General features: G+C 48.6%; 6 protein-coding genes across 6 annotated transcripts; 3 read left to right on the top strand and 3 right to left on the bottom strand.

The window, feature by feature from the left end:
- Positions 1-120: 120 nt before the first annotated feature.
- On the bottom strand, positions 121-1,022 carry sod2 (superoxide dismutase sodB; the record flags this gene model as incomplete). Its single annotated transcript, XM_056724581.1, has 4 exons — positions 121-208; positions 260-327; positions 392-798; positions 899-1,022. The coding sequence occupies 4 exons, from the start codon at positions 1,020-1,022 to the stop codon at positions 121-123; spliced, it is 687 nt and encodes a 228-aa protein (XP_056580831.1).
- Positions 1,023-1,323: 301 nt separating this feature from the next.
- N7517_006850 (putative G-patch domain protein (TFIP11)) lies at positions 1,324-3,645 on the top strand (the record flags this gene model as incomplete). Its single annotated transcript, XM_056724580.1, has 1 exon — positions 1,324-3,645. One exon carries the CDS (start codon positions 1,324-1,326, stop codon positions 3,643-3,645), a length of 2,322 nt encoding a protein of 773 aa, XP_056580830.1.
- Positions 3,646-4,933: 1,288 nt separating this feature from the next.
- On the top strand, positions 4,934-5,975 carry N7517_006849 (VIT1/CCC1 transporter family protein; the record flags this gene model as incomplete). Its single annotated transcript, XM_056724579.1, has 2 exons — positions 4,934-5,409; positions 5,462-5,975. The coding sequence occupies 2 exons, from the start codon at positions 4,934-4,936 to the stop codon at positions 5,973-5,975; spliced, it is 990 nt and encodes a 329-aa protein (XP_056580829.1).
- A 295-nt stretch (positions 5,976-6,270) lies between these two features.
- N7517_006848 (DUF4202 domain-containing protein) lies at positions 6,271-6,858 on the bottom strand (the record flags this gene model as incomplete). The annotated part of the gene is made up of 1 exon (XM_056724578.1): positions 6,271-6,858. One exon carries the CDS (start codon positions 6,856-6,858, stop codon positions 6,271-6,273), a length of 588 nt encoding a protein of 195 aa, XP_056580828.1.
- A 516-nt stretch (positions 6,859-7,374) lies between these two features.
- N7517_006847 (Major facilitator superfamily domain general substrate transporter) lies at positions 7,375-9,009 on the bottom strand (the record flags this gene model as incomplete). Its single annotated transcript, XM_056724577.1, has 4 exons — positions 7,375-8,027; positions 8,086-8,414; positions 8,462-8,795; positions 8,853-9,009. 4 exons carry the CDS (start codon positions 9,007-9,009, stop codon positions 7,375-7,377), a joined length of 1,473 nt encoding a protein of 490 aa, XP_056580827.1.
- A 1,678-nt stretch (positions 9,010-10,687) lies between these two features.
- On the top strand, positions 10,688-11,920 carry N7517_006846 (cation diffusion facilitator family transporter; the record flags this gene model as incomplete). The annotated part of the gene is made up of 2 exons (XM_056724576.1): positions 10,688-11,569; positions 11,630-11,920. 2 exons carry the CDS (start codon positions 10,688-10,690, stop codon positions 11,918-11,920), a joined length of 1,173 nt encoding a protein of 390 aa, XP_056580826.1.
- Between the last annotated feature and the right edge of the window lie 206 nt (positions 11,921-12,126).

Genomic DNA, 12,126 nt, shown 5'->3' with positions numbered 1-12,126 from the left:
AACAGGATCATTTTAGATTACCGAATAATTGATAATATATATTGAAAAAATACATGCTACAATATAGGGGTAAATAAGCGCAAGACATCATAGCAGCATTTACATATCAAATGGGGTGATTTAAGCGAAGCGCTTCTCAGCTGCCTTCCAGTTGATGACATCCCAGATGGCGGAGAAGTACTCAACCTTGCGGTTCTGGTATTGGAGGCTAGAGAAATAATTAGCATAGGCAACGGATCATCAAAACAGGAATTCTTACTAGTAAGCGTGCTCCCAGGCGTCAATACCGAGCAGAGGCTCGAACTGGCCGACAACAGGGTCCTGGTTCTGGTAAGGGGTTAGTAACTGGAACAATTCATATCAAAGCGAGTATTTGCCAATCATAACTTACGGCATAGGTGCGGATGCTGATCTGTCCAGTCTGCTTGTCCTTCACGAGCCAAGCCCAGCCACTGCCCTGGATGCTGGCAAGAGCAGCGTTCATCTTGGACTGGAACTCGCCGATACCACCGTAGGTAGTATCAATGGCCTTAGAGAGAGCACCCGAGGGGGGCTCACCGCCACCGGCACTCTTGGGGGCAAGGTTCTCCCAGAAGAGGGAGTGGTTGAGGTGGCCACCACCGTGGAAGTTGACAGCGGGCTTGAGAGCGATCTGGGCAGCAATGTTGCCTGTAGCCTGGGCCTCCTGCAGCTGCTCCATGGTGTTGTTGTAGCTGGTCACGTAGGTGTTGTGGTGGTTCTTGTGGTGAATCTCCATGATCTTGCCGGAGATGGAGGGCTCAAGGGCGCCATAGTCGTCTTATTTTAGACGTTAGTATGAAATTTTTAATCTAAATAGATATACTAGATAAAGATAGCTCCTCTAGAGCTCCAGCATGTACTGAAACACTCAACTTACAGGAAAGGTCGGGGAGGGTGGCTTTGCCGCGGGCAAAGGTCAAGCCCGCAGCTCCGGCCTTGGAGGTAGCCGAAGCTCCCGAGCGAAGGGCAACACGGGCCGAGTTGTTAAGAAGAGCAGCCATTGTGAGGATATGTGTTGGAAGTGAATGTACGGTGAAAATAATAAAGAGGCCGTTAATTGTAAGAGACAAATGAATTCAAAGAAAAAAGTTTAAGGCGGAGCTATGAAGTAACCGACTCTAACGTCATCTTGTTTTCGTCGGTTCGGAGCTCGGTTGTTCCGCTCCGGATCCCCACGTGAATTTCATGAGCTCTCGACTGCGACTCATTCTGCCATGACACTACTTGCGTACTTTTACCATTTTGCTGAAAACAGAGGGGACAGTCCATTTGGCAACAATCTGCCAATGAACCCCTGAAAAGATGGAGTCGCCTTCCTTTTCTGGCCAGAAGCGCAAAGTCGCTGATATGAGCTCCGATGAAGAAAACACGCGCCCGACCACCGGCTTTCGGGGATTCGCCAGAGCTGCCTCTCGCTCCGTGACGCCTCCGACTATGGGTGGACTAGGTAGTGGAGCCAGCAATATCCGGAACACCATGGCCAACTCTCGAGGTGGAGGATCGTCACGAGGTGGGAAAGGCATGGGAGGTGGTGGTGGTGGAGGAGGAGCCAACAGTTTTGCCGCGCGCATGATGGCAAAGATGGGCTACAGGGAAGGACAAGGTCTTGGAACTACTGGGCAAGGTATCGTCAACCCGATTGAAGTACAGGCGCGTCCCCAGGGTGCAGGCCTGGGCGCAGTGAGTGAGAAGTCGAAAAAGACCCGCGAAGAAGAGCGACGAGTAGCTGCACAGAAGGGCGAGATTCTCGAAGACAGCTCCGAGGACGAACGGCAGCGGCGGCGAAAGAAGAAGGAGGAGCGCAAGACACAGAGTCGGAGCGGCACAGGTACACCAATCCAGCGTGCCAAACCCAAATTCCGCACAGCGCGCGAAATTGAGGATGATATGGAAGGACTGGAAGTTCCCAATGTTCTCAAATCACTTGTCGATGCCACCGGAAAAGAGCAGCGCATTCTCACTTCGACTGCTGGCCTGATGTCGACACAACAATTCGTCAGTCAAGAGGAAGGAGAAGCGTTAAAGATTGCCCAGCGGGCCCGGAATGATCTGGAAGCATTTGCAGATGAATGGAAGGGATTGAAAGAAAGAAAACTTTTCATCGAACTCGAAGAAGCTCAGGTCGTGGACGAATTGGATGCATATCAATCCCGGGTCAATCATCTCACAGGCCTAATCGCCGCAGTGGAAGAACTAGACATCTTTGAACACGACGAAAGCATCGCGACCAAATTTGATGAGATGACGAACAAGCTTGAAGATATTGAAATCAAATATCGAGATTCTATTGATGAGCACCGAATCCCAGAGACCGCAGTCGCGGCTCTACATCCGTTATTCCGCCAGGCCATGGACGAATGGGAACCTCTTCAAGATCCCACTTTCCTCGTGTCCAACCTCACCCGCCTTCAGCCTCTTCTGTCTCGCACGAACCAGCTGGAAGAGCCCCGGAAACGGGCATCCACCTCACCTTACGAAACGATGATCTATACCCTCTGGCTCCCACGAGTGCGCTCAGCACTCCTAAATGATTGGGATGTTTACGACCCGTCCAAGGCAACCGCGCTGGTCGTGGCCTGGAAGGCGATTGTACCACCATTTGTGTATGCAAACGTTCTCGACCAATTGGTCGTTCCGAAGCTAGGCTTAGCCCTCAAAAACTGGAAACCTCGAACTAGCCGACGGCACGGCGGCTCTGAACAAGATGGAAAGTTCCCCTGGTGGCTCTTCACTTGGCTTCAATACTTGGATGAACGACACACCAACCCGAAACAGCCCACTGGTCTCATGTCTGACGCGAAGAGAAAGTTCCGCTCGGTACTCGACACATGTAGTCTGCGCAAGGGTCTGGTCGATCGCGTTGAGATCTGGCGGGATGCCCTGGGGTCCGAATTTGATGTATGCCTACGCAACCACCTGCTGCCACGTCTTGCACGCCATCTTCGCGAGGACTTCACTGTGAACCCGCAGGATCAAGATCTTACAGCGCTCAAGGATGTCTTATGCTGGAAGTCATTCTTCCAGCCTAATGTCATGGGACTATTACTAGTTTCTGATTTCTTCCCCAAGTGGCACGAGATTCTCTACATTTGGCTCACCAATGACCCCAATTACGAGGAGGTCGGAGCTTGGTTCTCTTGGTGGGGCACTCAAATCCCGCCGGAGGTTAACGAGCTTGCCATTGTCGATGACGAATGGAACAAGGGCTTGAAAACTATGGACCTTGCCTTGCAGCTGGGCGACCGTGCCGCTGCCGAACTCCCACGCCCAACTACGGTACGGACACTTCCTACCCGGGAAGATCAGGTGGCAGCAGCTGCTGCCGCTGCCGCTGCGGCTACTCCCGAACCCCGGGTTAAGGCACCCGTCGTGGAAGAAGTTGCGTTCAAGGACATCCTGGAGGGCTGGTGTTTGGAGCAGGGACTTATTATGCTACCCTTGCGTGAAGCTCATCCACAAAACGGCCAACCCCTGTTCCGTATTACGGCCAGTGCCACAGGCAAGGGTGGAGCGGTGGTCTTTGTTCAAGGAGATGTGGTGTGGGTGCAAAATAAGAAGGCGAAGGAGATCTGGGAGCCAATGGGATTGGAGGAGCAGCTGGTAGAGCGTGCAGAGGGCCGATAGGTAATGATCGGTCATCCTTACAGTGTATGAAGTGAATTGACCTTGAAAATAAACAAAAATGTACCTACTCAAGACATCCAACCTTGGCCATGCCTAATAGTACATGATGCAAAGTCCACCCGGGTATGTAATTCAAGTCATGTACTTGTTCATCCGTCTCAGATGCAACTAGGCATCCAATTAGGACTGAACTACCTAGCTATTATCTCCCGATGTCTTACATGATGTCAACACTCTCTGTAGGACCAAGTCGGCTACACTTTCTTTTCATGTCTTGGAATTTGTGCTGGTGCAACCTTCGTCGCACATAATGCCAAGCAATTCACATAAATTCTGTGTAATGATGTTTAACTGAATAGTCAGGTTTTGGTGCGGAGTAGATACATCAAGTCCACTATATTTCCGAAAGCCGTAACTCCGACCGGGTTTCAAACTCTCGGGCAATTCATTATTTCTTTCGGTTAATTGTCGGAGATACCGGTCTCCATGGCTTTGCTGTCCGAATACTCGGAGCATGCTCGGAGCAAAGAATCCGTTCAAGTGCATAGCACTTCGTACTCTCATGTTGACAATCGAACTAGGTGATCTCGGGGATATCAAAGGAGAGCCGCGATCATTCAGAGCTCTAGCTTAGAATCCAACCAATCAGAATTGTGGTAGTGGATCCATAGATCTTCATTGGACCCACTAAACTCACTGAAATGCGGATCTCCGTTTGCAGCCAATCACATCACAATCAAAGGTCATCACAGCATACTTCACCAATCGCATCGATTGGATTTGAAGTGACTCGCTGCCATTTTCTTACCAAAGTGGACAAGGCTCATGTACCGTAACTCCTAGACCTTCACTTGATTATCAATGCTGACATTTGAGAGCCCTGTGATTGGTCCTGATCCCCTTCTTGGCGAATAAACCTCCATTATTTCTTGTTTGGCCTGCATAAACTGTGGGCTTTTTATCGTTTTTTTTTTTTCATTCTGGCTGAATTACTGAGATCGGTGAGAGTCCGTGGATATTAAAAGGGGTGAGACGTGTCCGATCGTTGTAGTGATTTCTTTTTTCTTCTCTCCATACTTCGTTTCATAGTCTTTCGTTGATATCTGAGACTAAGACAACCCATTCTGGATTCTTCTATTGGATCAAATAAAGCGCAATTATTTTCCAGTTTGGCCTTCTTCATCTCGTCTTCTCTCTCTCGCCGGCTTGTAATCGCGTGGACTTCTGCTATACATCGTACCTTGGAGATATCCAAAAGCATATCTTGGTAGCAGTTTCCAGGATCAGCATGGCATTCCTCTTCCTCAAGCAGAAGCTCTTCCCTACAAAGGAATCAGACAAAATACACCCAGGTAAACAGAGGAAAGAATGCACAACGACAGAGGCATATACTGACGGCGCTTCAACTCTAGGCAAGCGGCTCCTCGCTCGCATTGACGACGACGATACCATCCACGGAGACTCCGAACCAGACCTCGAGTCTCAAAGCGGCCGCTCTTACGACACCTTCGGACGGTGCAGCAGCCCCGACGAATCAACAACCACAATCACCAGCAACAGCAGCACCCGCGCGCGCATCAACCCACGTATCGTCTCAGATGCTATCCTCGGCCTCTCAGACGGGCTGACGGTTCCCTTCGCCCTGAGCGCGGGTCTTTCCGCACTCGGAAACACAAAAGTGGTTGTGCTTGGTGGACTTGCCGAACTGGCAGCCGGAGCCATCTCCATGGGACTTGGTGGATACGTCGGCGCAAAGAGTGAAGCGTAAGCTATCCACACCTGACAACCAATTAGCATATGTACTAACAGAGACCAGTGAATCCTATCAAACAACAGTCCGCGAAACACAACAGTTAATCCAGACGGACTCGCAAGAGACTCGCGCCATGGTGCGCGAGACCTTCTCTCCGTACGGGCTCTCAGACTCGGCGGTTGCGGATATCACGCGTGACTTGCATGCGTCCCAAGACCGCCTCCTTGAATTCCTACTTGCTTTCCATCATCGAGAGATTGCGCCTGACTGCAATCAGGCGTGGACTTCGGCCACCACGCTCGCGCTGGGTTATTTTATTGGCGGGTTTATTCCGCTTATCCCCTACTTCATTGTCTCGCAGGTGATGGTTGCGCTGTACTGGAGTATTGGTGTTATGGCGATCACCTTGCTTGTGTTTGGGTATGTCAAGACCTGTGTTGTGCGCGGCTGGTCTGGCCGGGCCAATGTACTGGCTGGGATTTGGGGCGGAATGCAAATGTGTTGCGTTGGAGGTGTTGCTGCTGGTGCGGCGATTGGACTGGTCCAGTTCATTGATATGGGTAGTACTCGCCCCTGATGATGATGATACTGATGATGTTCACGTTGCATTGAGCGTTCATGCATTGCAACAGTCGGAGTTTTGACTTTCTCTCTACTCCCACTGTTTTTCATTCTGGTTTGACTCGGGTTATGGGTCTACCAGCGGGCGTTTTGGAGAGCTACAAAAAGCTGTATTATACACATTTAACGAGACATAATTCATTTCCCATTGACGACATCAAGTTACATGGTTTCAAATAGGCATTATGTACTGGTTACCTTAGATAAATGGATATATAAAACAAAGAATCGTATAAGCCCAATCCAAAGAATCACCCACTCAACGCAATTCCAACCAACTTCTTCGCTTTCTCCGACAACTGAATCTTCAAAGCCTCCTCCCTCCCCCGCTCCGACATCTTCCCCCAAGTCTTCCTCAGAATATCAACCATCTTCTCCTCATCCGCAAGCTCAGCCTCAAACTTATCAAACTGATCATCCAAAAAGACAAGACAGGCAACATCTTCTAGAGTCTGTGTATCAGGATCTCCCTGCTTGAGATCCGCCTTGCGTACCAGCGCGCCAACCCTCGCCGCCTCCTCAACCGAATACCCACTCTCAACACAGATCTGCTCAACCAGCGCAGCCTGTCGCCTCTGCAGTCCCGCCCGCCACGAGTGATATCCGATCTTCGTGGCGGGGTAGCTGTCCCGTGGCACTTCCCAGCGGCGCAGGTGTTGGGCCCGGATTGCGAGCTTCAGGAGTTCTGGTGCGGATGGGTTCAGGGTTGAAAGGTAGCTAGTCATTTTTTGAGCGTAGTGCAGTTCGTATGGGATTGGGCCGGTGGGTGTTTGGGTTTGGCGGGGGTCGTCGGCATGCGCTGCGTCGATACGCTGGAGAGCTGTTTCGTATTTCGTCATTTTTGGGGGTTGGATAAGTTAAATGAGATATGTAATTTCTTTTGAAATGCGTAATTGGCGAGAGGAGTTTGTGTTGATCAGTTACACTTATTCGCGCTTGAACGCTGTCTAAGTTGATATGCGGGTTTTGGATAAGGATAGGCGTTAGTTCAGATGTGGCTTAGCGTGAGTAGCAATTGGTCGTTTCTAATTGGTGGGTAAAAATGTATACATTCCAATCTTGAATCTTCCAACCTTGGGAAGATACGTACAACTAGGCTCACATACCAATGACCTTGGCTATGTAATTGTCATTATATCTGTTCTATTAAAAACTTCCAATTTGAATTGACACCACAAGACAATGGTGGATAATCTCTACATATCTATAGGACTTGCTATTCCACATGAACTTTGAAAAGCAAAAGACACATAGATAACATCGGGGCCTGCTGGGATTAGCCTGCGAGGAACTGTTTCGGGACCGAGCACTGTCGTAATTACAACACGCAACAGCAACAAAAATTACAATCACAATCAGGATGAGGATGAGGTGCTGCCCTTTTGCTGGAACACGAGCAGCTCTTGCGAAACATCCGAGTTGTGCGACTCCACCTGGTAAGTCTTCTCCTTTTCAAAGATCCTCGCAACCTCCTCCAGAGATAGGCCTTTAGTCTCCGGGAACAGGAAGTAGATCGTCCCCATGAAAATCACAAGACAGCCCAGATACACCGTGAAGTACTTCCAGCGGATTGCCGCCAAGGCCACCGGGTTAATAAACTGGTTGAAAAAGCAAGCCATCGAATCAGTCGTCAGTGTGATAGCAAGACCCTTGGCGCGAAGTTGGAAGGGCAGGATTTCGGCTGGGTATGCAATAAACAACGGCATATATGCCATGTCGTAAGCGCTGCAGAAGAGGAAAAGCATGGGAACCACAGCAATGCCAGCTTCTAGCACATGCATCTCTTGGAAAAGTCCAGACATAGTTGTTGCGGCAGAGAGATAGATGAACATCAACATTGTCGCGATTAGCCAGAGCTTTCGTCGTCCGTACCGGTCTGCAGCCATTGCTCCGGCGACAGCGAATCCCAGGTTCCACACCTGCATGCTTATATTGATGGCAGCCTGGTGAGATGCGTTGTATATACCGACTGATTCTAGAATCGGAGCTAGATAATAAGAAACCACGCCTGTAAAACTTGGTTAGAAATCGGATGGGAAGAAAGGGGACCTTTTCTTTTTGCATACCATTTCCAGACCACTCTTGCATGAATCCCAGAATCACACAAATGGATAGGCGATGCATGTTGCTCCTGGTTTTGAAGAAAGTGCTCCAGCGGCGGCAACTCTTATCGGATTCCGCGTTGATGCTCTTGCAAATCTGGTAGAATTCATCCTGAACAAGTTCGTCGTTTTCATCTCCATTGGCGTGATATTTTGCCAGTATCGCCATTCCCTCCTCTTTCCTTCCCCGAGAGACGAGCCATCTTGGACTCTCGGGAACAAAGCAAAGCCCTATCAATTGAAGAACCGGATAAAACACCTGCGTTAAGCAGGGAGTTTCCATGACCAACTCCCTATAACGGTGAGTCCAGCAAAGCCAATAGCAGCTGATGTGATTGACCCAATAAACCAAAGTGCATTGTATAGACCTGTGAAGGCCTGTCGCTGGCGTGGATGTGTCGATTCGGTAATGAGCAATGGTGCAGCTGTTTGTGAGACCCCAACTCCCACTCCAGCTAGAACACGAGCACCGAAGAAGACCCAATGATTGTTTGTGGCGACTTGAATAATTGAGGCGATGATCACTAGCGCGGCGCCGATGAGCACGCAGATCCTCCGCCCCAAATTGTCGGCGATGTAAGATCCGGGGATGAAGGAGCTAAAAGATCCAAGCGAGACAGCTGCGATAATAAGGCCTCTCGCATTTGTGTCAAGACCTTCCAAAAATTTCGAGACTGTTTTTTTTTGGGTTAGCCTTATGTTCCATATATCATAGATGTATAGATGCCTACATTCAGGAAGCACCAGAAGGCCATTGATCATGCTAGCACAATATCCGGCTGTAGCCGATGCAGATAGCATAAACCCGATCCCCAGGTTTAGTTTTCGCAGCCCTGGATCTTTCATCCAGCTGCTGTTGGTGTTGTTCTGTAAGACCTTGGAGGCCATGTTTGGCGAAATGCAAAGACAGTGAATCTCGTGGAGAATTATTCCGAACCTTGAACTCCGAGCTGTCAAGCTCTTTTTATTTAAACACTAAAGATTAATTGGTAAAAAAAACCTCCGAATGACAATCCGCTCTAACATTCCTCACATTTATCCAGGACCCGAGCTGGCCGTGCGAGGTTACAGCTGTAGCTAAGGAGTAGGAATGAAGGGATTGAAGTCAAATGATCCGATCACCGGACAATTTTTCTTAGTTAGCTCTGATTCAAGAGCTTTGATGTGACACGCTTGTCAACATGCCTGTTCAAAGATCGCGATTGGAAGGTGAGCTCCCAAGGCTTTGGGGAGCTCGGATGCTCGAGGAATGCTCGTAGCTCTCATAGCTCCCTCCCCTCACCTTTGGCCATGGGGATCGTTTCCTGAGTTGCCTAAGTCTAGCTTGGGATTCGTAGCTATAGCCTCCGTATGGATTCCCTTGATTATTGAATTCGCGATAGATCGACTCGCCCTTATGCAGGGACGTTGTCTCTGGGGAAACGCTGTAAGGAAAAGCTCCTCCATAGATCTTCTAGGGAACCGGATTTCCTTTCCTTTCCTTTCCTTTTTTTTTGCTTTTGTGAGTAAGCTCGGCTTACCTCCGCCCTACGTCACTTGATATTTGAAAAAGTCCGATCAAGGAGAGTATTGAATCAGGAAGCTATAACGCGTGGAATGATATTACCGGGGTTCTGACGCGGACGGCCTTTTGGCACCAATCGGAGAACCCATCAGTCTATCCCGGTGACTTATGGTTTCCCCCTTAGGAGTTAAAGCAGATTCGGAAAATAAACCTTACTAGATATGACGCTAAAGGATAGATCTGAAGCCCGGGATGCCAAATACAGGATTGAAACCCAAATAATCTTGTGGAATCACTAAAAAAAATGTAATTCATAAGCATGGATTGCGAACTGGATTTCGAAGAATCCAATGAGGTCAGTTTAGTGCTTTTTTTAGGGCTCTTTTAGTTCTTGGTTCTTGATTCTATAGGTAAACTTCGTACCTTGGTACTTCAAAGGCTTGGAAGTAGATGCTTTAGATATTGCGTATCTTTGTTTGCCTTGAAAATATACTACATGCCTACATCATAAGTATTGTCTAAATTGGGTTTTAATAGGGCATGAATTTGTGGATATATATATTGGAAGCAATGAGATATACCCAACAACATAAAACAGTCCGAAGTTAATAACAATTTCCCGCTTACACAAAGATTCATAAGCACTACAGACCCTCTATAGAGTAGTAATTCGTTATTGTCTTTGCTAGAACAAAGTTAAATCTGTGTTGTCGAAAAATTGGACCCATATAAATCACTAAGATGAACACTCAACTCCTTATGGGATTGGAAGCTCTGGTTTCTAACCATCCACCGAAAAAAATCCCCAGTAATTTAACATCCCAACTCGTACTATAACTCGTCAAATCCATTAAGCCAAGAGAAACTCCGCAGGCACTGCCACGATGCCAAGGCGCTGGAGGTGTTCGAGACACCGGGCGTCTTGGCGTGAGCTTACCCCTAAACCTAAGGTCGGAAGATTTTTTGTCTTATCTGATCTTCATCTTCAGCCCTACCTCTATACCAAAATTTTTATATTTGAGCTACCTTGACCTTCCTTGACCGATTTTGGTCTTATACAAAATGACACTCCCTGAAGACCCTCTAAACCTCAATCAATACAAAACAACCATATCCCAACCAAAAAAGAACTGGGTCCCATCTTTCAATGACGACAAGGAAAAACTCACCGGCTTCTACAAAGAACAAAATGAAATGATCGAGGGATTCCTCACCGCTGGCGAGGAAGAGCGCCTCAAAGCCGAAGACGAAGCCCAAAACGGCGGCAAAGTAAAGCTCGCCGTGCGCGCCAGCTTCACAGTCAACTTCTTCCTTTTCGTAATCCAACTCTACGCAGCCGTGAGCACCGGCTCTCTGGCTCTCTTCGCCACCGCCGCAGACGCCTTCATGGACCTCGTCTCGTCTGTGGTTATGCTCGTCACGTCACGCATGTCCTCACGCCCAAAGCCATACAAGTATCCCGTTGGACGACGCCGCGTCGAAACCATGGGAGTGATCATGTTCTGTGCGTTGATGACCATCGTGGCGGTGGAGCTGATCATTGAGTCGGCCAAGGCGCTTGCGGCGGGCGAGACCGAGTCTGAACAGCTGCATATTGTGCCGCTGATCTGTGTTGGCGTTGCTATCTTCTCCAAGTTCGTTATGTTCTTGTACTGCTATGGCCTGCGCCGGTACCCGGCTGCTCATGTCTTTTACATTGATCACCGCAATGACCTGGCTGTTAATGGGTTTGGTTTGATCATGTCGATTGTGGGTGATCGATTTGTCTGGTATCTTGATCCTGTGGGCGCGTGCTGCATTGCGCTGCTTATCTTGTTCTCGTGGGCGTCAACTGCGTTTGAGAATATGTGGTTGCTTGTGGGAAAATGCGCCCCGCGTGAATTCGTGAATAAGTGTATCTATGTGACACTGACTCATGATCAGCGGATTCAGAAGGTGGATACGGTACGTTGTGAATGCGGATTGGATGGATTGATTACTGGCATTTTGGCTGACGTTACATAGTGTCGCGCTTATCATTCCGGACAGCAACTCTATGTTGAGGTTGACATCGTCATGGACCCTGAGACTAAGCTTCGGGAATCTCACGATGTAAGCCAAGCGCTGCAGCGTAAGCTGGAAGGTCTCGCGGATGTCGAACGAGCCTTTGTGCATGTTGATTATGATTATATGCATGATGTCAACGAAGAACATAGGCCGCTCTATGATGTCGGTGGAGCGAAACATTCCATCAGAGATTTGGTGAAACGACTATGGTCTAAAAAGAAGGAGCAGACAGACGGGGTTGATGTGTGAGCCTCGGTTATACCATTATTGAGCTGGTCTTCAATGTCTCGAAAAGTCATGCGGCCACAAAGCAAGAATTAAGTAAAAAATTAATATCACTGTCGGCTTTATTAATGCCGAACGTACTTTCTCAGTCGCACGGCAATTTGGTAGGAGACATAAAAGCAAGACCTGGTATCAACACAACCCGCAAGACTCAAAACATGATATAAATC

The sequence above is a fragment of the Penicillium concentricum genome, assembly GCF_028827145.1.
Source record: "Penicillium concentricum strain IBT 3081 chromosome Unknown utg000002l_segment0_segment0, whole genome shotgun sequence".
Lineage (NCBI taxonomy): Eukaryota > Fungi > Ascomycota > Eurotiomycetes > Eurotiales > Aspergillaceae > Penicillium > Penicillium concentricum.
The sequence above is the reverse complement of the archived record's forward strand: the minus strand, read 5'-3'. Positions and strand labels throughout refer to the sequence as shown.